Source organism: Bos indicus x Bos taurus, chromosome 3, assembly GCF_003369695.1.
Source record: "Bos indicus x Bos taurus breed Angus x Brahman F1 hybrid chromosome 3, Bos_hybrid_MaternalHap_v2.0, whole genome shotgun sequence".
Taxonomy (NCBI): Eukaryota; Metazoa; Chordata; class Mammalia; order Artiodactyla; family Bovidae; genus Bos; species Bos indicus x Bos taurus.
This window is the reverse complement of record NC_040078.1, coordinates 101,368,850-101,391,485: the sequence shown is the minus strand read 5'-3', so window position 1 is coordinate 101,391,485 and position 22,636 is coordinate 101,368,850. Positions and strand designations below refer to the sequence as shown.

Here is a 22,636-nt window from a genome sequence, read left to right as displayed (position 1 = left end):
CTGCTTGCTACTCCCTGGTTTTCCTCATCCCTTCAAACCACCCTCATCTCATTCCTTTGCCTCCTCCTTTGCCCTCCCTCAAGATGTTGGCATGCTCTGTGGCTCCGTGATGGTTCTTCTCATCTCAATCTATACTCTCTCTCTAGATCATATTTAGTCCCAGGACTCTGAATATATCTACCTAAAATGACTGCCAAATCTCTATCTCTGGCCTGGATCTCTCCCTGAGCTCCTAACTTTCCTATCCAACTGCTCACTGACACCTCCACTCTGAAGTCTTCATACCTCAGACTCAACATAACTACAGTAAAACTTTTTACCTAACTCCCCAAACTGTTTCCTTTATAACCCCACTCCCTATTTTAGAAAATGGTCCACCACCTACCCAGCTACTATAGCCAGAAACCAACAGTCAATCACGATTATCCTTTCTCCTTCACCGGCACATCCAACCTGTCCACCTAGAGGTAAACCAAGGCAAGCTCAAATTATCAGAAACTGATTTGCAGTTGGAGAAACACATGCTGTAACAGGATACAAGCAAGTCCACTAAGGGTTTGGGTGAGTTGTCTTCATGGGCCAGGAGAACAAAGAGGAGAAAGACTGGCCAGAGTCCAAAATATTAAGTTCATTGGTTTGACGATGGAGAATAATTTTTGGTGGATGTTCCTTTGATCAGGAAGTAAGTGTTTTTTTCTGTAAGCTAGGCAATTATGGGAAATTAGTCTCTAAGTTCCATTCTGTGGAGGGTGGATGTATGAGATTCTCCATTTCATATCCTCCTGTTTCATTTAAGACTGAAATTTTTTCACAAACCCCATCAGCAAAATCCATTCACTCCACCTCTCCAATAAGGTACACCTTTAATCCATTCTCTTGGCTACATTTCCAGTATTACAACCACAGGCTAGGCCAGCATAATCTCTTGCCTACTAAATGGTCACCTCACTTCCAGTCTTGCAACCTTCAAATTAGTTCTCCAAACAGAGCAAGCCCAATAAATAAAATCAAATGTAACTCAGATCATGTCACTCCTCTGCTCAAAATTCTTCAGTGATTTCTCATGAGGATAAAAGTCAAAATTATTAGTATGGGATACAAGATGCTAAATTGATCTCACTCCTTTCCCACTCACCTATTGCCTTCCAGCCACGCTGGCTTCTTCCTTTAAGACCGTTCATTTTGACATTCCTTCTTATTCTCTAGACTCAGGTTATCACTTCAAATATTTCTCTCCTGGCCATTTTACCTAATGTGGTTTCCTCCATTTTTCTGTATTCCAGTTCTGTTTCCCTCAGAGCACTTACCACATTTCGTTACTTACTTGTAATTTACTTCTTTTTGTTCCCTGTTCGCATTAGAAATGTTAGGTCGAGGGCAAGAACCATGGGTCCTGTTCACAATTACTATTTCCAGCGCTTAGGACGTGATAAGACACTCGATAAAACCTAGTGAACCAGGTCTTTCAGGCACTCCAAACGTAGTCCCCCATTATCAGAACTTAGCAATAATATCACAAGAGAGAAAACATGCTCCCCATCGCGCGAAAAAGGAAAGTTTGTTAACTTGTATGAGGTCACTGAGTAGGCAACTAATCAAGCTGAGGTTCGAACCCATGACTATAGGACCCCAGAACCCTCCCTCTCACACATCACCCTGAGGTTTCTGAGTTTAAAGGACCCCAGCAGCGATACCGCTGGTTGAACTCATGGAAATAGAGACCTCCCAGAGCGCGGGTTCCAAAAGCTCCCAAGAGGCCCTGCGTTCAGCGGTCTGGCCAGACGAGTGGGCGGTTCCAGACGCCGGAAGGCGTCCCGGAGACTACGTATCCCAAAAGGCTCCGCAGAACGCCGCTGATTGGCGGAAGGGAGACCGGCGACAGTGTGATGACGTTTCGGGACGCTGGCGCGCGGGATTTAAACTTCGGCAGTTTACGCGGCGTTAGGATTCCCAGAGTTGTGGTTTTCTGGCCTTTCGCGTGTCCCTCACCGGAGCTCCTTCCTGCCCATGGACTCGTCGCTTCAGGCTCGCCTGTTTCCTGGTCTCACCATCAAGATCCAGCGCAGTAATGGTGAGGGGCGGGGTCCTGAGACCATAGGGACCCGTGGGCTGAGATGACTGAAATTACCGCCCCTCCCCAAATGGCAGGCCCTGAATCACTATTAGGGATCCCCGCACACCCCAGGTCTAGGTCTCCTCACTGGCGGTCAGTCTTCCCTACCAACGGCCAGGGGCCTCTGTACTGACCATGCGTCTCCTTTCCGTCCTCCAGGAGTGGGCGGAGCCCCCATGTCACTGGACCTTTCCGGGAAGTCAGGATTCCTTTCCCCTCCAAAGTTCTCCCCTGAAACTGCCCTGCTCTTGCAGGGACCTCGGTTCTCTGACCCCTCTACTCTCCCATTAACACTGAGCACTTACAATATGTCAGACACCGGATTCAGGGTAATGGGACAAATGATGAGATCCCTGCTCTTCATTCAGGAGCTTGCAGTTCTGCCCTCTCCTTTTCAGTTCAGCCAGGTATCTCAACTATGGCAGGTCTGATGATTCCAGTACCAGTATCATTAGAATGGTCAGACATAAAGGTCAGGAGATAGGGAAACCTGAGGGCGCTAGAGCCTCAGTGCTGTGTTGAAGAATGGCTCACCTAAGCCCTAGAGAGACTCTCCTGCCCAAACATACCTTCACTACGCTGTAGGCTCTCTTTTGAGTCGGGGTGAGCCCTTATCCTCTACAGCTCAGTTTTAAGAACTGTTCCCTGCCTAGTTCACTGAGGGATATTCCAAGGGTGGGGTGCCAAGAGGTTTGTCTGCTGAGATTAGAAAGAAAGTCAACTGTCCCTTCCTTCAGGTCAACTTGACATTTGAGCCTCTGGGATCCTAACAGTGAAAAAGATAGGTAACGCTGGCCTTTTCATACTTTAGGCATAATTCACAGTGCCAGTATAAGCACTGTGAACTTGGAGAAATCCTGCGTTTCAGTGGAATGGAAAGAAGGAGGAGATACAAAGGGCAAAGAGGTGGGTTCTATGAGTGTGCCTCTACTACAGTTAAAAAGACATGTGTGGAAATGGAACTTGTGTCAGCTTTGTCTTCCATCCTGACTTGTCCTCCCCAATCTTAAATATGGTCCTCTTTGAATGCTTTGGGACTCTTTTTAAGGCAGCCTTGTTCTAAATTGAAGCAATCAACAGTTTCTGGTGTGTTTGTAGAAAGCAAACTGCACAGAATTCTAAAACCTTACTCACCCAAGCTAGCTTCTGAGTGCACACTACCTATGATACTGATTTGGAGAGTAAAATTGATAATCTCTTTGGGGAGACAAAAGTATGTTTCTGAAACACCCAAAAATAGAAGGCAACTACAGATGGAATAATGCTAGAGCAGGTCAGAGATGGAAACTCACTGCAGATGAGCTTGTGGGGGTGGGGCCAAAGACACTGAGGTGGCCCTCATGGGGACGGGTAAAGAAACTGGCTCCAGGCGCAGAGGAAGGCTTAGTATGCTTGGCAGCAGCAAAAAGACTGGAAAAGGAGACTAGAAGGCCTTTGTCTCTGGCACTAAGATGTTTAAGATCTTATTCTGCAGCCAGTGGGAGCCTTGGAAGGATTTTGAGAAGTAGGAGGGATATCCCTAAGACATTTATGTTTTAGAGGCATGTGGTGTAGTGAAGAGGTCACCAGGCTGAGTACGAAAACCTGGATTCTAGAGTCTGGCCCTGCCACTAAATGTTCTCGAGCACATTTCTGCTCCTATGAGAAATTCTCCTCGTTTATGAAATGAGGATGATAATAATATCTACTCATAGGGTTGTTTGAGGACTTATTCAACAAATCCTTTTGTACTGGTTCCAAAATGCCAGCCAGTGTGTTTGGTGTTGGGGATACATAGGTGAGTAAGACAAACCTGGACCCACTTCATGAAGCTTAATGAGATAACAAATGTAAAGTGCTTGCTTAGCGTAGTGCCTTATGGTAGACACAGGTTTATTTAGGTGGTGTATTTGAGAAATAGAAGAACTGGATTCTTTATATTATGTCCTTGAATCAAGAGGTTCCTAAAATCCCTTTCAGCCATCTATTAGCAGTTCCTCGTGACTTGTTTTTGTTGTTTGTTTAGAAATACAATTCTTATTGCGTCTTAACTCCAGCTCAAATGTTGCCTGTGGAATAAAGTTCAACCTTCTTAGTGAGGCATTCAAAGCCTTTTCAAGATCTGATCCCAATCAACTTTTGTCCTTTTTACCATACACTCCTCCCAAAGTATCCTGTGCCAGGGACAAATGAGGCAGTTCCCCACTCTGTGATCCTGCCCAGTGCCTCGCTGCCTGCACACTCTTATCCCTTCCTGAATCATTAATGTGAGAATCAGTCAATGTCGGAACTCTGGTTTTCTGCATTGTTTATGCTCTCTGTAGTTTAGGGATTGGAATTGGGGTGGAGGGGTAGTAGTAAGGGTTTGTAGCTGTCCAAGAAAGGTGAATAGAAGTGTGACTACTAAAGTACTTACCAGCTTTTGCACTTGATCATCTGTCCTCCTTGTCTATCCCATGCTGCTTGGGTTTCCAGCCCTTTATGTGTATGGCTTCTCTCCCCTACTAGAATATGAGCTCACTGAAGGCAAGGGCAATACATGTCTTTTTAATTTTTTGGTTGCACCAGGTCTTCGTTGCTGCATGTGGGCTTTCACTAGTTGAAGCGAGTTGGGGCAACTCTCTAGTTGCAGTGCGTGGGCTTCTCGTTACAGTGGCTTCTCTTGATGCAGAGCATGGGCTCAGTACTTACGACTCTAGAGCTTGAACTCAGTAGCTGTAGCATACAGGCTCAGTTGCCCCCCAGGATGTGAAATCTTCCCAGCCATCCAACCATGGGACCGCTAGGGAAGTCCAATACATGTCTTAGTTCAGTTTGAGTACCTTCCCCCTACTGCCTTACTTATGCCTAATAAGTGTTTGAAGAAGCTGTTAATACATAAAAATTGCATATGTAGGAAGTGAAGTTCTCACCTGGGAGTACATGCTGCAGCTCTTTCACATTTTATCACAAATGTGAAACACAAATAATCAAGTTGGTACTATTTTGGTGTGTTTGAATCTGCTGTGAAATATGCTGATGAAGCCTGAGTTGTCCCTGGGTTTCAGGACTCTGGTGATGTAAACCTGGAATTGTGACCTCATTGCAGGCATGCACAGGAAGTAGGGAAGGCATGAGTAGGATGCTGTGACTGGGGAAGAAGTTTCTGGGCCCGGTAGAAAATGTAGGTAGATTGAGGACTAGGTAACCGCTCTCGGGTACTTGTCCCCGCCCATAAGATCCTGAAGGGCCCTCCACTTGACTATCAGTGGGACAGTTAGAATTGTTTCCCCCTTGGTGGCAGGCAGCAAGAGGTGTTCAAGGGCTGTGCCCAGCAGGACCCCACTGCCCCACAGAGCGGTAGGGAGCCAAGTGGCCAAGATCTACTGTGGACTATCTGACTGTTGGCCTTCCTCTTCACCTCATTCTCATCGCTAATGTCTACCATTCATTCGCTTGGAGATCAGAAACCAATATCCATCTAGATGGTAAAACACAATCAGGGAATAAATATTTGTTTATAGCTGTTAGTACTTGGCGGAACTCAAAGTTTATAAAATATGAATTTAGGGGTAGCCTTGATTGCAGAAATGCAATTGAATTGAACAAGCTATGTTGTTCATAGAAACTTTTACTTTCTTCTTGCAGGTAGATTTTGATGATGTGGCTGCAATAAACCCAGAACTCTTACAGCTTCTTCCCTTACACCTGAAGGACAATCTTCCCCTGCAGGAGAATGTAACGGTTCAGGTAGCTGCCAGTCATCTGACTACAGCCAGTGCCCAGAGGATGCACTTGGCTTGTTTGGGTCTTTGCTGGTTTGTTTTCTGGGCCTGCTTAGTACTTCAGCACAGTACATGGGCCCAGGATAGGCCCTTGAGAACTGATAAGACCCATATGTCATGGTGGTTTTTTTTTTTTTTTTTCAGAAACAAAAGCGCAGATCAGTCAGCTCCAGAATTCCTGCTCCAAAGGAAGGTAAATGGATTTCTGCTGGCTCACTGTCATGGGGTTTGTGCCAGAAATGATGTTCTTGGGGTGCAGGAAGCTGTGAGTAGACTCATGGTTCCAGTTAGAAGACCGCTACTGTGTAGGCTGAGTCCTGCCCTGTGTTCCACGCCTCTTTCTCAGTGAGGAAGAATTCAACCTTCAGGGAGGAAGAAATGGAGAGGTGTTGGTCGAAGGGTACAAAGTTTCAGTTAGGCAAGATAAAGAAGTTCTGGAGATTTAATGTATTATCATAGGGCCCATGATCAATGAGTGTATTATATACTTAGAAATTTACTATGAGGGTAGATCTTATGTTGAGTGATTTACTACAAAAGGAGAAAACAAAATATAAAATGAGGGTACAGGGGGAAACTTTTGGAGGTGATGAGCAGATTTATAGCATTGATTATGATGATGGTTTTATGGGTGTATGCTGCTGCTGCTAAGTTGCTTCAGTTGTGTCCGACTCTGTGCAACCCCATAGACGGCAGCCCACCAGGCTCCCCCATCCCTGGGATTCTCCAGGCAAGAACACTGGAGTGGGTTGCCATTTCCTTCTCCAATGCATGAAAGTGAAAAGTGAAAGTGAAGTCACTCAGTCATGTCCGACTCTTCACAACCCCATGGACTTCAGCCTACCAGGCTCCTCTGTCCATGGGATTTTCCAGGCAAGAATACTGGAGTTGGGTGCCATTGCCTTCTCCATTATGGGTGTATACTTACCTCCAAATCCATCAAGTTGTACACATAAAATACCTCCAGCTGTTTTTATGTCGATCCTACCTCTGAAGCAGTTAAAAAAAAGAAAAAGAGAATTCAACCATTCAACCTACAGCTCTTAACTTAGACCAATCTCTTTGGATCTGGTGCATTTGGGAAATTTGCTAACTGGCCTGGGAGCCTTTCCTGTGGAATCCAGAGCGGTAATCAACTGTGGTGGGCTTGTTTTCTCTCCCTGGGGAAATGACATGCCTTGGAGTGAGGTGGTGAGTAGGCTGTCAGAAAAGCTAGGTCAGGGCCATTTAGAGGTAGAGTTGGTAATGCTATGGTGATCTGGGGGTAGGGTGGGATTGGACAAATAATAGCAGTGCTTTGAACTCCAGAGAAAGTTAGGCTTTCTCTGCAGGAATCAGCATAAACCTACTTTAACTATGGTAGGCTGTGATGGGTGCCTATATGCACAAGCTGCCCAAAGAATCCAGTTTATAACCCAAAGCTAGCTATACTTCACAGCCTGCACAACCTGTCCTAGTCGGGGGGTTATCTCTGTCTCAACATAATCCAGCCACCCTGGGCCCAGAGACTACTTGACTGGAGCTTCAGGCTTCCCAGGGGCCCGAGGTGAAAGGTGGGGTGGTTTTGAGCTTGAGCTAGGCAGGAATGGTGTAATGCTGGCCCTCTCTTGCTGGCTGTACCACTCCAGTGGCCTCCAGGAGAAATATGAGTGGCAGTGGTCTCTCTCCACGTGCACGTCCCAAAAAGATATTGCCACTCTTCCTTTTTTCTTTGTTTTGACTATGCCACCTGGCTCATGGGATCTTAGTTCCCTAATCAGGGATTGAACCTGGGCGCTTGGCAGTGAGAGCACGGAATCCTAACCACTGGACCCCTACTGCTCCTTTTAATGGGAAAAAAATAACGATTCATTATTGAATGAATGATATTGAATAGTAGAAGTGAAACATAAGATCACAGATCTTTTGAGAAATAGGAATATTATAATAATTCATGCTCTTTATGAAAAACATAGATTGATTATATAGAGCCATCATATCAGCCTAAACTTAGGAAACTCAAATTCCATATAGGTTGATATTTGTTTATATGACACTAGTGTTTTATTTCCAAATTTACTACTTTTATTTTATAGGTACATTATTTCTTCTTATGGAGGGAAGCAATATAGATGAGTAGAAATTGACAGGAATTAAACTTGTTTAAACAACTTAATTGTATAAACTCAGTTAAATTGTTTCTGTCAGTTAAGCATTCTTTAAAGATTCCAGAAAAATCAGTTGCTGGTCCCATGACTTCTAATGCTGTGGCCCAGGTCTGGCTCTGTAAAGCATCTTAGAGCAGTGGAAAAAGCCCTGGTCGTGAAATCTGGCAGTCTTGGGTTCACATCCTGACTCTGACACTTACTAACTGAGTGACACTGGGCAAATTGCTTAATTTCTCTATGCCTTAATGTCCCCTTTTATCAGTTGGGAATACTAGTATTTACCTCTGGATGTTTGGGAAGATTGTAGAATGGTAGGTGCTGCTGCTAAGATTAAAATGCTTTTTTTCTGGGATTAGGTCTGTGTCTCCAGAAATGATCTCACATTGTCTGTAGGTTCTTCCGTTTACTCCAGACAGATGCTCTTGTGGGATCCCTCAGGAGCTCTCAGACTGCAGGATGTAACAAATTAGTTTTGGGGTCACTGGTACTTGGCCTTTCTTTCTTGGATGGAAGGAATGGGAAGTTGGTGGGCTCCTTTCCAGGTTTCGGGACCCATCTCACCCTGTATAGAATCTTGAAGGGTTACCCTCGACTGTCCCTCTATCTGTTTTGCTCTTCTGATCACAATGCACTGACTGGCCACGGCCCTTGGTCCTTCAGGTCTCCGAGGCCGCTCCACTCGCATGTCCGCTGTCTCAGAGGTTCGAATCACCACTCAGGAAAATGATATGGAGGTGGAGCTGCCTGCATCTGCAAATTCCCGCAAACAGTTTTCAGTTGCCGGTGAGTAATGAATCTGTTCTCCCTGTTTGAGGCCCTAGAGCAGCTCTTCACACATTGCCCTGAGCCTGTTTTGGAATATCCTAGGATTCCTATACTCCCTGGCTTTCATACCGTTCTGCTCCTGCACCACTGCTCCCTTATCTGAAAATCGTCTCACTTTACTTTTTAAACTTTAAACATTATACATATACACACACACACATATATATATATGTTCAGGAAAGTAAACCTATCATTGACTATATAGTTCACAAAGTAAACACACTCATATAACTGACATCTAGATCAAACAGCATTACCAGCACTCCAAAAGTCCCCTTCAGGCCCCCTCCCAATTCCTAAGCCCCAAGGGTATCTATGTCCTGACTTTGGATCACATAAATTAACTTTATCTTCTTTTGGACTTTATATAAATGGGATTTTAAAAACATTTTTAATTGTCAATTTGTACTAGTTATTAGTAAATTAAGTGATTTAAAGTCAAGGTAAACAAAAGGGTCATGGCCAGCTATGGGAAGTTGCTGTGGGTTGTACCTCTCTGGTTGTACCTTTCTAGGTTGAACCAGGTTCCCATTATTCCTAGTTTTCAGTCCTTCCTCCTGTTAACTACTGGGGTTCTGAAGTCAGAAATTTTTCCCAAATGAGCTGAAAGGCCTGGCCTGGCCTAAGAACCCTTACTTGGTCAAGCCTAAAGAGGTCAGACCTTTAAAGGCTTTTCCCTTCCTAGTGAAGCGCATACTGAGCAACTCACATAACCTTTAAGATTTCTTGACACCAGGAGCCAACCCCTGTGGCGGGGCTTACTGGGTTCAAGGTGTGGATTGAGATGAAGGGAAAAGCCTGAGCTCTGCTTACGCAGTAGAACCTGAGCCCTTGCTGAGCTGGCAGTCAGTAGCCATCCTCCTGGCCTGTGACCCTCTAGGGCTCAGATGAACACAGCTGCTGTATGCCTGCCTGCTTCTCCAATGACTCTTGTTCCCCCACAGCCGGCCCCTCTAGGCCCTCCTGCCCTGCAGTGAGTGAAATACCATTGACGATGGTCAGCAAGGAGGTGGAAGAACAAGTCCACTCCGTCCGAGACAGTTCTTCTGCAAACTCTGTGAAGTCAGGTAGACACACTGAGCTGTCTGGTACCCTGCTGCTAGTGCAGGATAGGAATTACAGCTTGTCCCAAACATGGCTTGCTTGGTACCTGAGTTCAAACCATGTCTGTCTCATGGGGACATGTTGCCCTGTGGCCACGGAATTGATCTTTCACAACAGGTGACCCTGTCACTCACTGCCAGCTGGCAGAAGCTCTCTGATGTAACTGAGGTGTTGTTACAGCTAAAGTCTTGGTCAACACCTGAACAACAGCCCAGAGTGACCACCAAACAGGGACAATCTCATCTCTACTGATTGTTGAGAAAAAGGCCACAGAGGCATAGAGAGAGCTTGGGTTAGACCTGGAGTGCTCATAGTAGCAAGTTTCTTGTCAGCTTGGCCATCCCAAGAGTCATAGCTGGTGCTTCTTCTCTTTGCATGCGGTGATGTAAGAGCAAGGGTCTAGAGAAGGTCTAGCCATGAGAAAGGCCCAGGACTCCACACAACAGCCAGAGAAGAGCAGGCTGGCCTAGACAGGTAAAAGAGAGGGCTTCTTTTTTTTCTCTTCCACTAGTTCGGAGGAAATCATGTATTGTGAAGGAAATGGAAAAAATGAAGAACAAGAGAGAAGAGAAGAGAGCCCAGAACTCTGAAATGAGAATAAAGCGAGCTCAGGTACCTTTCTTGGGAAGCAAGGGCAAGGGTTTTTGTATAGACTTTCTTTTTTTTTTTTTAGAGGGGCTTTTAACAATTTATTTACTTTTAATTGGAGGATGATTGCTTTACAATGTCCTGCTGGTTTCCGATGTACATCAACACGAATCAGTCCCTGGTATACATGTCCCCGCCCTCCTGGGCCTTCCTCCCACCCCCCACCCCATCCCACCCCTCTGGGCTGTCACAGAGCGCCAGGTTGAGCTCCCCGAGTTACACAGCAGCTTCCCACTAGCTGTCTATTTTACATATGCATGCGTGCATGCTAAGTTGCTTCAGCCATGTCCGACTCTGTGCGACCCTGTGGACAGCAGCCCACCAGGCTCCTCTGTCCACAGGATTGTCCAGGCAAGAATACTGGAGTGGGTTGCCATTTCCTTCTCCATATAGACATTCTTAACTGCAACCTTGTCAGCAATAGAGATAGATAATGGTTCAGCCCCAGCATTTCTGAGGCTCCAGTTCTGATAACCAAGAATTTTAACCAGTTTCTCATCAGGATTCAGAGAACAAATAATTCAGATATTTTTCTGAAGACCTTCAGATGATGAATATCTCCTACTGGTTATCCAGTGGGCATGCCCATCACACAGTTCAATGGCAGTTGCCTGTTCCCCTGACCTCCTAGTTGCGCATATGTGGGGTGCCACAGTGGAGTTCAAGTTTGGGTTATTACCCTTTGGTTGGGTTAATGGCACAGGAGAATCCCAGCCTGCTGGTCTCCTAAGACATGGGGCAGTGGCTCTTGCCCTGCTTCCTAGAGTGGTTGCTGCATGCCTAGGCCCCCCTGCCAATCTTGTTCCCAAAACTTTGTGCCTGAATTCTCTGCCCAGAGCCAGAGTCAAGGGCAATGAGATTGTGTGGGGGTTTTGTCAGCCCTGAAGGGGCTGTGTGCATAGGAAGGGCTGCTGTTGCCACTGCCTAGCACTGAGGCCTGCGAACACCTACACCTTGGCAGTCAGTCCTTCTTCAATCTTACCACAAACAGGAGTATGACAACAGCTTTCCAAACTGGGAATTTGCCCGCATGATTAAAGAATTTCGAGCTACTTTGGAATGTCATCCGCTTACTGCGGCTGATCCAGTAAGTAATCCCAAAGGGCTTCTATCTCTCCTTCCTGAGTAGGCGTACAATTTTTTTAAAAAATATAGTTGATTTCAATATTGTGTTAGTTTCAGATATACAGCAAAGTGATTCATTTTTTAATATATATAAAAAGATTCTTTTCCAGAGTAGGCGTATAACTGAGAGACAGAAACATCTCTTAAAGGAACGAGAGCACACAGGAATCGTCACTCACCCTTAAGGGCGTGAGGGTGGGCTTTGGTGGGGTGGAGCTAGCAAGGGCTAGATAGGAGACTCTGATCTTTATAAACTCCCTTCCAGCCCCCATCCTCCCTGCTTCAATAGATTGGCTAAATTCTTACTGCTAATCATGAAAGTGTGCTGAAACCTCCTATAGGCAGCAGAGTGAGAAAACTGAGAAGAAAATTCAGAGCTTTCTTGTGCTCTAGAGTAACTATGAGCACAGTGGGTCCCAGTGTTAGGTCTCAGCCCCTGACTGGGCCAGACATATGATTAGTAAGGGAGGGGCTCTGGACCAGCTTTCTTTCAATATTACACTGACCTTTTTGCTGACGGTTGTCTTCTCTCCTCCTCCTGAAGATCGAAGAGCACAGGATATGTGTCTGTGTTAGGAAACGCCCACTGAATAAACAAGGTAAGCCCCACCTTACCTTAGCCCCAAGGTAAGTTCAGTCAGAATGAGGCTTCAGACTGAGGGTCCCCCGTGTCCAGGGAGCATCGCCTGAAATACTGTCCTTCTGCAGAGTTGGCCAAGAAAGAAATTGATGTGATTTCCGTTCCTAGCAAGTGTGTCCTCTTGGTCCATGAGCCTAAGTTAAAAGTGGACTTAACAAAGTATCTGGAGAACCAAGCATTCTGCTTTGACTTCGCATTTGATGAAACGACTTCAAATGAAGTTGTCTACAGGTTAGTCCCTTGCCTCTGTTTCCCCCCTTCCTCCTGACACTTTCCTTTTTCCAGTGTGGGACATTGTGGTAGCACTTGCACTCTCAGGCATGCTGACTCTGAATCCCTTCCTGGCTTCCTCTTGTGTCTTCTTTGGATGGACCATGATGCAGAGCTGGCTCTGGCTTCTAGCACAAGGAAGGCCCTGTTGGGGCTGTCACATCCTATGTTTCAGCTTTAGTGGCCCATGCTTGAGTAGACAGAAGTGAAATATTCCCACTGCGCTCTTTGAGGCTGGGCTGGGCAGGCCTCAGGGGTTCTTCCTGTGTCTGTGTCCTGTACAGCCACCCATTACCCACTGGGCTTAGCAGACTCAGCAAACTCTGGAGCTGCTTGGTCCAGTACAGCTCCCACTAACTTCATGTGACTGTTTAAATAAAAGTTAAATAAAATTAAAAGTTCAGTTCTTCAGGGGCTTCTCTGGTGGTCCAGTGGTTAAAAACCTGCACCTCCACGGCAGGGGCCACGGGTTCAATCCCTGATTGGGGAACTAAGATTCCCACGTGCTGTACAGTGCAGCCAAAAACAAATTCAGTTTTTCAGTTACACGAGCCACATTTCAAGTGCTCAGTAGCCATGTGTGACAGTGGCTACTGTTGGACAGTACAGATAGAGATCATGTCCAGTATCCATCCTCAAAGTTCTACTGGACAGCGCTGCTCTACACTGGAGGCTGATAAACTGTAGCTCACGGGTGAAAGTTGGCTTGCAACCCTTTTTATATGGCTCTCAAATTAAGAGTGGATTTTGTGTTTTCAAAGAATCATTAAATATATATATATATATTTCGGACTTCCCTGGTGGTCCGGTTGCTAAGATCTGAGCTCACAATGCAGGGAGCCCAGGTTCGATCCCTGGTCAGGGAACTAGATCCCACAAGCCACACTATGCTGCAACTAAAGATTCCACTTGCCACAACTAAGACCCAGTGCAGCCAAATACAGACATTTAAAAAATGTCTATATATGTATACTTACGTATGTGTATATATGGAAGAGACCTATGTGGCCCACAAAACCTAAAATATTTTAGGCTCTTAAAGAGTTTCTTTGATCTTTGTAGTGTTTCATATGCTGGAAGTGGGCTGCTAAGCTCAAGCTTCCCTCTGTGTCTCCAGGGTAGAGGAGGTGCTGGTGGCTCAGTCAGAGTATGGACCAGCCTGCTCCTGGCCAGTTGGTCCAGCCTTCCCCAGGTGGTTAGGAGAATTTCAGATTTGTAAGTGGGGCTGGGGTCAGGTGGGACCACTTTGCTTGGAAGGAAGCCCCCAGGAATCCTGCTTTGGAAGGGTAGCAGAACCACGTTCTAGGAAGCACATTTAAGCAGAGATATGCATGCTTCCCCATGCTTTCTCTTAGGTTCACAGCAAGGCCACTGGTACAAACAATCTTTGAAGGTGGAAAGGCAACCTGTTTTGCATACGGTCAGACGGGAAGTGGCAAGACTCATGTGAGTATTCAAGCCTGGCAGAGAGTAACCTGCCCTTAGTGCACCTCTGGGCCTCTGAAAAGGAGGACAGTGAGTTTCTTACAGAAGGTCCCTTCAGTGCAGATGCCCCACCTCCAGATGCTCTTGCTGTGCCAGGGGCAGGGAAGGGCCTTAGCAGGTCCAGCTCCCCTCCTGGCTGTAGTATGGCCCACGGTGGTGGTGGAGCCAGAAATGCTCTGGCCTAGGCCAAGGGCTCTTTAGCACAGTCTCCTGTCCTTTCCCTTTGCAGACAATGGGTGGAGACCTCTATGGAAAAGCCCAGAATGCATCCAAAGGGATCTATGCGATGGCCTGTAAGTAGTGTGTTCTGCCCCAGCAGGGTTGGGCACAGAAGGGCAGGTTGCTTACTTAATCCAGGTTCTCCCCACAGCCCGGGACGTCTTCCTCCTGAAGAATCAGCCCCGATACCGGAAGCTGGACCTGGAAGTCTATGTGACATTCTTCGAAATCTATAATGGGAAGGTAGCTGGCAGGGAGCCCTCTGTTTATGCTGCTGGGGTCCCTGAAGTTTTCTAAAATCTTGAGGTTGGCTAGAAATTGTAGAAGACAAACACCCTGTGTGTTGTCACGCCTTTGGGCCACTTTGCCCAAATGTGTGGGAGGTTTTCATCCGATGGTGGAATGGGAGGCACGCTCAACAAGTAAGCAGGAACACGCCTCAGGGCTTCCTCCCAGACGGGAGGCTTGCTTGTGTGTGCCCTGTGCTCCCTCCATGCACCTCCCTCTTAAATCTCTCTTCTCCTGATCGCACACATTCATTCTCATACTCGTTCTCTCTCTATATTTCTATGTATCTCTCTACGCTTTTGGAGAGTCACCTTCCCCGAGTGGGGTCTAGATAATAGCTAATGTGGCTAATTAACATGTTACTAGGTACTGAGCACTATTCTAAGCACTTCTCTCAGCTCTTTACCACAACCCTACTGGGAAGTATCACCGTTACTGTCGCTATCGCACAGATGAGAAATGAAGCTGGGTGGCTAAGTACCTTCCCAGGTCACGCTAGTAAAGAAGCAGGGTCACATCAAACCAAGGTGGCCCAGTTCAGCTCCCAGATGAACTGCTCGCTGCTCATCTGACATCACCCAGTGTAGCCTCTCCCACCTTTCCTGTTCCCAGCCATTGTCTAAGCTGTGACAGGCTCTGAAGCGGGGAGGGATCAGTGGGTGCCTGGCGCCTGACAGCCTTGGTCTTGTTCCCCTGCCCGGCACAGCTGTTCGACCTGCTCAATAAGAAGGCCAAGCTGCGCGTGCTGGAGGACGGCAAGCAGCAGGTGCAGGTGGTGGGGCTGCAGGAGCGCCTGGTGAGCTGTGCTGATGATGTCATCAAGATGATCGACATAGGCAGTGCCTGCAGGTCAGAGTTTGGCCAGAGGAAGGGGCCACCTTCTAATGCCAGGTCAGGTGATAGATGAGCACTGAGCCCTTTGCTGTTTCCACAGAGCGCCACTTCCCCCAGCTTGGTGAGGGCTCTGAAGGCCTCTGCCTTAAGCGGTCGCAATGGGGCCAATGACCCAGGGTAAGGCTCGTCAGGGGCGAGTCAAATCATCTTGAATCTGACCAAGGCAGGCTTTATTACCAGACTTATCCAGAGGTGTGCTTCCTGACTTCTCTGAGTTTCTTCTTACTGTTCCCTCTCTCTGTGGTGGGGGACAGAAGCTCTGGGTATGCTCTAGCTGGAAGTGATGGGACGAGAGCTCCTGTGTAGAGGGAGGAAAGTGCTCTTCTATCAGGGCCCTCAGCGTGGTGCAGTGGGGTGCTGAGCAGCATATGGAGGACCAGGGAGGGACTATCTCCCCAGGGCCCTAGAGTTTAGCATGTGGTTCATGACAGCCCCTCCTTCCCTGCGTGCCCTGCAGCAGAGGTAACTCATGCTTCCCCATGGCCTATGGCCCAGGGTCTGGCCAAGGCCCTCACACAGAATTCAGTACTTTGGCTGCCAGGGTAAGCCATACCCAGAGTGGCTGGAGGGAGGGCTGCTGCCCAGGGAAGGAAGGACAGAAGTGGGACAGGATGACTCAGAACGTCTGAGTCCTGGCCCTTCTCCCTTTCCTCCTGGAGAACTGACTGCCTTGGAGCCTCAGGTGCCATGGTGGCTGGTGACCGCCTGCCCCCTCAAGGAGCTCATAGCCCTGCTTTGTCCTCCTTTGCCACAGGACCTCTGGACAGACATTTGCCAACTCCAACTCTTCCCGCTCCCACGCCTGCTTCCAGATTCTTCTTCGAACCAAAGGGAGAGTGCATGGCAAGTTCTCTTTGGTGGATCTGGCAGGGAATGAGCGAGGCGCAGACACTTCCAGTGCTGACCGGCAGACCCGCATGGAGGGTGCAGAAATCAACAAGAGTCTCCTGGCTCTGAAGGTAGCCAGGCCCAGCTACATGGGAGCCGGTAGCCCTGGAGGGCTGCTGGGAGGAAAGAGTGGGAGGGAGAGGGCATCTTGAAAGGAAGGAGGGGACCTCAGCTTCCCCTGCTGTCCCCCAGGAATGCATCCGGGCCCTGGGACAGAATAAGGCCCACACCCCATTCCGCGAGAGCAAGCTGACACAGGTGTTGAGGGACTCCTTCATTGGCGAGAACTCAAGGACCTGCATGGTGAGTTGGGCCCTTTGGAGTGGTGCAGTCCTGTCCCTGGGCAGGAGGCTCTGTATTCTTGGCTAGCTGGGTTTCCAGGCTCTGATTTAACTGGGCTTCACCCCTGCTTTTGGGCAGCAGACTCCTCTTTGCCTGCGCAAGCAGGGAGGAAAGGATCTTCTCCCTTTACTGTGTGTCTGTGCATCTCTTGGGTCGGGGAGGTCGTTCCTCCCATACCTAATGAAACGGGGGCTGCAGGATTCAGGAGGAGGACCTTTGGGGAAGCAGGAGAGGCAGTCCTCGTCCCTCTGTGACTTCCCTCAGGGGTCACTGGCTCCCAGCCTAGGAAATTGAAGAGGGCCTCAGCCTTGAGGGACTTTCTGTCCCCTTATTTTATCCATAATGCTTTCTAGCTCAGATCTGCCCTCCTTCCTCACCAGGGAATATCCTCTCTTCTGCCTGCTGAGGAAGGTGGGAATTTCTGACTAAGCTCTAAACCCTTCTCCCTAAGGCAGTATCTCTGAGCCCAGGTGAACTAAAGTTTCCAGCAGGAATCACAGAGCCTTGCATTGTGACCTTGGTGAGAGGAACGGGTCAGTAAAGAAGTAAAGAAGCAGGAGTAATTAGATATACCAGCAAAGACAGGGGACCAACTTTTATTTATTATTATTATTTTTTTAATTTTATTTTATTTAACTTTACAATATTGTATTGGTTTTGCCATATATCAAAATGAATCTGTCACAGATATACATGTGTTCCCCATCCTGAACCCTCCTCCCTCCTCCCTCCCCATACCATCCCTCTGGGTCGTCCCAGTGCACCAGTCCCAAGCATCCAGTATCATGCATCGAACCTGGACTGGCGACTCGTTTCATATATGATTTTATACATATTTCAATGCCATTCTCCCAAATCATCCCACCCTCTCCCTCTCCCACAGAGTCCAAAAGACTGTTCTGTATATCAGTGTCTCTTTTGCTGTCTCGTATACAGAGTTATTGTTACCATCTTTCTAAATTCCATATATATGCGTTAGTATACTGTATTGGTGTTTTTCTTTCTGGCTTACTTCACTCTGTATGGGGACCAACTTTTAAAGAACCTTAGTTTGCAGGGCCCACGAGGCAAGTTCCCTGGCACACAGTGGGTATTTAATGAGCTCTCCCCCCAATTCCTGGCAGCCTCTCCAAGAGCACCCTTACCCTGGGATCCTTGACCATTAACTAACTGCCCATTCCTTCTTTTGCAGATCGCCATGATCTCACCAGGCATAAGCTCCTGTGAATATACTTTAAATACACTAAGATATGCAGACAGGTACTGGTACCTGTGCCAAGTGGGATGGGAAGGAGCAGGGTTGGGGAGGGAATGGCAGTGATGAGTGGGGAGGGGGCTCTGGGGACTCAGTGCCTATTGTCTCCTTCTATGACTCACTAAGTCTGAGGCTTGGGAGTTCATATATGAGGCTACTAGGTTTTTTTCTGATCCCCTTCAGGCTCTGGTGGGGAGCAGTGTGAATAAGAATCCTTCTAGGTCAAAGCAAAGCCACTACTCCATCTCCTTGAAGTCTCGAAATCTGAGTAGTGCTGCACACTTGTGAGTGCCAAAGAGGCTGCTGTGGGAGCTGTGACCTTCTTGTTTTCTCAGGGTCAAGGAGCTGAGCCCCCACAGTGGACCCAGTGGGGAGCAGCCAATGCAGATGGAAACAGAAGAGATGGAAGCCAGCTCCAATGGGGCCCTGAGTGCAGGCAATGTAAGGGGAGGTGGGCCAGGCAAGAAGGGAACATGGCCAGCTGAGATGGGGACCCGGCCACACTGTCATCTGTCTCCTTTTGCCCCCTTAGTTCTCCAAGGAAGAGGATGAACTGTCTTCCCAGATGTCCAGCTTCAATGAAGCCATGACTCAGATCAGGGAGCTGGAAGAAAGGGCCATGGAAGAGCTCAAGGAGATCATACAGGTGGAGAGCTGACCCTGGGCTCAGCGTCATTCCTGGAAAGTGACCTGGGCTTTACATGCACACATACACCCCCTCCTCGGGTCTTCTGGCTGGGGTGGCAAGAGGCAGCCTTCTAGATCAGCATTTCTTAATTCCCCAGTTAGTTATTCAGCTGCTTTTATAGGGCAGCTAATTACCACACCTCCTTCTCCAGCCTGGCACACAGAGGCTTTCCCCCATCCTCCTGGCTGGAGCTAGTCTCTCTTTCCTGTGCTCCTGACTGAGGGTTTGGAGGGTAGCCAGGTCTCGTTTGTTCATGAATGTTGGTGAATACTTTCTATATACCACCAGCTCCTGTGCTGAGACCAAGGGCCAAAATCATGAAGGATGGATAACAGGCCTAAAGAAAGACTTGATCAATCCTGACTCTTCTATTTATGAGCCAGTTTCCTCAGGAAAGTCGTTGAGGCTCACCGGGCCCCAAATTCTTCATCTCCAAAATGGTCAAGACAAGATGGTTACACTAAGGATTAAGTGATATGTTGTTAAACACTCAGCCTTCCCCAGCATGTGGTCAGCCTTTAGTAGGTGATAGATGCTACCACTGCCATGATCCCTGCTGTGGAAGTGCAAGTAGGGGAGAGGCCTGAAGGGCATCCTAACAGTGGGGCACTCCGAGTGTGGAGCAGCGAGGGCAGCGAGGGGCACTTAGAACCGAGGAGGGGACGTGCAAGGTCAGTGTCTGCACGAGCCCTCCCCGCCTCAGGTGCTCAGGGTCCAAAGGTTTGAAAGGACATGGTACTTTCAGGAAGAGCAGTAGGTTTGCTCTGGCCATAGCAAAAGGTGAGAGCAGGTGAGGGAGGGAGATCAAGGCTGTGGGCGGGTCAGCCGGGACCTGATGCTAAAGGACATTATGGTTCACACCAAAGGCCTGGACTTCGTTATGAGGGCAGTGAATGCCTTTGAAGGGAGTAAAGCAGAGTGGTGCCTTGGTCACGTGAGAGCTTTTAGGGACCTTACTGTGGCCACAGCACAGAGCCCGGCTTCAGGACCCAGGGAGAGCATGAGTAGAAACGCTAAGGAGTTAAGAGCAGTTAGGAGATTAGTAGAGTTCAGGAGAGACACTGGTGCCTAGACTAGCTGTGACCATGGTCTTGGGATTGACAGGATGACATGAGATTTAAGAACCATTTCAGGGGTGCAGTTGTTAGGATTGAGGGACAAGGTGAAAGAATTTTTGCTCAGATTTCTGGCTTGGGCATCAAGATATGCATTTGATATCAGGGACAGGGACAAGTTTGGCAGGCAGGGGAAGGATAGATTCAAGCTGAGAGTTATGGGGGAAGGGTCAGGAGGCAGGGCCAGGGCCATGGCTAGAGGAACAGGCATCCGCATTGCAGATGGTAGAGCCCTGGGAATGATTTGCTAAATTGGTTTGGTCATTATTGACCTGACAAGGTCCGTCTTGTGTCGCTGCAGCAAGGGCCAGGCTGGCTGGAGCTCTCCGAGATGGCTGAGCAGCCAGACTACGACCTGGAGACCTTTGTGAATAAAGCAGAGTGTGCCCTGGCCCAGCAAGCCAAGCACTTCTCAGCCCTGCGAGGTGGGTGCAGCTGGAGGGTGGGGCCTCTGTGGGTGGTGGTGGCTCTGCCTGAGGGAACAGGGTCTCCAAGAGACCTGCTGACTTCAAGTGCACCACCCCTGCCTTCCAGATGTCATCAAGGCCTTGCGCCTGGCCATGCAGCTAGAAGAGCAGGCCAGCAAACAAATAAGCAGCAAGAAACGGCCCCAGTGACGACTGCAAATAAAGATCTATTTGGTGTCATACCCAGCCTTTCCCCTCCCCTTCCCTCCTCAGCAAACTCTGGGCACCTGGTGGGTCTGAGCTGGGACAGACTTTGGTAAATGCCAAGTATGGGCGTATCAGGGCCCAGGGCAGCTGGGAGGAGTCAGTGTGCATAGGACACAGCTTTCCTTTTCCTCACTTGCAGCCACGGAGGGAAAAAGGATGGAAGGAAGGAGCTTTTAGTTACCCTGTGCACTGCCCTTCTCTCCCAGAGGGGGAGGCTCTCCATCGTAGAGTTTTCCCGTAGGCAGCAATCTGCCTGTGTGGACTGGCTGCTGGGGGAGAGCTCCCTGGGGCTGTCCTGGCTCTGTGGGGAGAGAAGGAGCCTATAGTTCAGCTCTGCTGGCTCTGGCCTGCCTTCCACACCCTTGGTCCGGCCACTAATATATCTTGTACTTTAAAAAAAAAAAAAGTTTCCCAGGGCCTCTTCCTTCCCTGCTGGTTTTTGAGGCCCATGAGGATCCCTGCTGTTTTCTGTTTTATGTGTTTATATATTATGTCTAATAATAAAGAGAAAAAAATCAGCCTGTTGAGTGGTGTGTGGGAAGAGCCTTCTGGGACTCAGACACCACCTCAGGGGTAGCGCTGATGCTGACTCTCCCCAGGAGGCCACATCCACACCTGCGGTTTCAGTGACATGGTGAAGATGCCAACCTCTGCCTTGTTCAATGCCGACTAGGTCCTAGGCCTTCTCCTGGACAGGAGCTCGAAGCAGAAAGGAAATGGTGCTCTGCCATTTACAGTCTGCTAAAGACATGTTAAAAAATTCTGTGGGAACACTGACGCGAAAGCACTTGCTTTGCTAGACAGGAAAGGATCTGACAGGTTAACACGTTTGCTCTTGAAAAATGAGAAATTTGCCATATAGACTGAGGAACCAAACACAGGGCATGGATGGTTTGGGAACTAGAAGACTCCAGATCCCACGTCACAGAACATGAATCAGGTAAATGGTGTATGCTCAGTTGCTCAGTCATGTCCGACTCTTGGCGACCCCACAAGACTGTAGCCCACCAGGCTCGTCTGCCCATGGGATTCCCCAGGCAAGAGTACTGGAGTGGGTTGCCATTTCCTTCTCCAGGTAAATGGTAATGCACCATTAAAAGGTTTTTAGCCTAGCACCACACAACCAAACACAAGTTTTAGGAAGGCTCCAGTCAGGGAGACACGGCATAGGACGCATGGGCTGCTGCAGAGACTCAGAGGAATGGGGTCAGATGGGCCAGGTTCTAGCCCTCTTTCTCAGCCTCAGGATTTTCACTGTAAAGAAGGAGCATTCTCTATCTTGTGGTGATGCTGGGGACCTGCCCCAGCTGATCCAGGGTATTCGAAGGAGAGACGGCCTAGGCGACTATTTATATGCTAATTAGAGATATAGAGAACAATAGAATGAGGATAGCTCAGTAGGAAAATTCAGTGGAGAAAAGAAGCTGAGTAGCTTGGTTTACGCGGGAGACCAATAAAACTTCAAGACAAGAAGTTTGCACCACTGACGTAGGCCGCAGGCGCCCTCTCGAATAGCGGAAGGTGTCTCACCCTAGACACCTTCTCGAGTGGGTCTTAGAAGCCCAGGCATGATTAGTCAGCGTGGTGGGTTCCGCGCTCCAGATGGAGACTCAGCTGGAAGTTAAAAGAAAGAATGACATGGGGAGACCAAGCGTTGGTGAGCAAGGCCCGTAGCTTTATTTTTAACAGGGGCTTTATACCCTAAGTTACACATAGAGGATAATAGGGGATGCAAAGTCAGCAGTCTTTGGTTCTTATCAAAAACCAAGGTTTCTTTCCTGCAAATGTATCGTATACAAATGGTTTAGGTGATTTACATCATCTTCTGGCCAGAAGGCCTACTAACATTTTATGACTCTTGACAAGGACTTATCAACAAAGACTTACTTTCTCTAAGAGTAATTATTTCAAGGTTTGGCACCATCTTCCAAAGATAAAGTTGCATTCCTATAGGGCGGATGTGTAATGGGTTTACAACAAAGAAAGAATTTATTACCTTAAGGGTCTAAAGTTACTAACACCAAGGCCACTACTTATTTTTTCTACATACCCACTATTAATTGATACATATTCAAGGATACAATTCAGGGGATGTGAAAACTTGGCAACAAGCATTGACTCATCAATGAAATCCTTTACTAGTTTATTCTGACAGTTTTTAACTCTCTGAGAG

The 22,636-nt window shown here is 48.0% G+C and overlaps 1 protein-coding gene across 2 annotated transcripts; it reads left to right on the top strand.

Moving 5' to 3' along the window:
- Nucleotides 1-1,901: 1,901 nt before the first annotated feature.
- On the top strand, nucleotides 1,902-20,981 carry KIF2C (kinesin family member 2C). 2 transcript variants are annotated; one of them, XM_027537463.1, is made up of 21 exons: nucleotides 1,902-2,071; nucleotides 2,925-3,019; nucleotides 5,720-5,821; nucleotides 6,001-6,049; nucleotides 8,664-8,786; nucleotides 9,773-9,895; nucleotides 10,444-10,544; nucleotides 11,572-11,667; nucleotides 12,250-12,304; nucleotides 12,414-12,576; nucleotides 13,971-14,061; nucleotides 14,330-14,393; nucleotides 14,471-14,562; nucleotides 15,314-15,456; nucleotides 16,256-16,460; nucleotides 16,582-16,692; nucleotides 17,924-17,991; nucleotides 18,322-18,427; nucleotides 18,519-18,632; nucleotides 20,091-20,214; nucleotides 20,324-20,981. In XM_027537463.1, exons 1-21 carry the CDS (start codon nucleotides 2,008-2,010, stop codon nucleotides 20,404-20,406), a joined length of 2,172 nt encoding a protein of 723 aa, XP_027393264.1. In that variant the 5' UTR covers nucleotides 1,902-2,007; the 3' UTR covers nucleotides 20,407-20,981. The 2 variants fall into 2 exon arrangements, with proteins under 2 accessions (XP_027393264.1, XP_027393265.1); XM_027537464.1 differs by lacking the exon at nucleotides 9,773-9,895 and having other exon boundaries at nucleotides 1,907-2,071.
- Nucleotides 20,982-22,636: the final 1,655 nt, after the last annotated feature.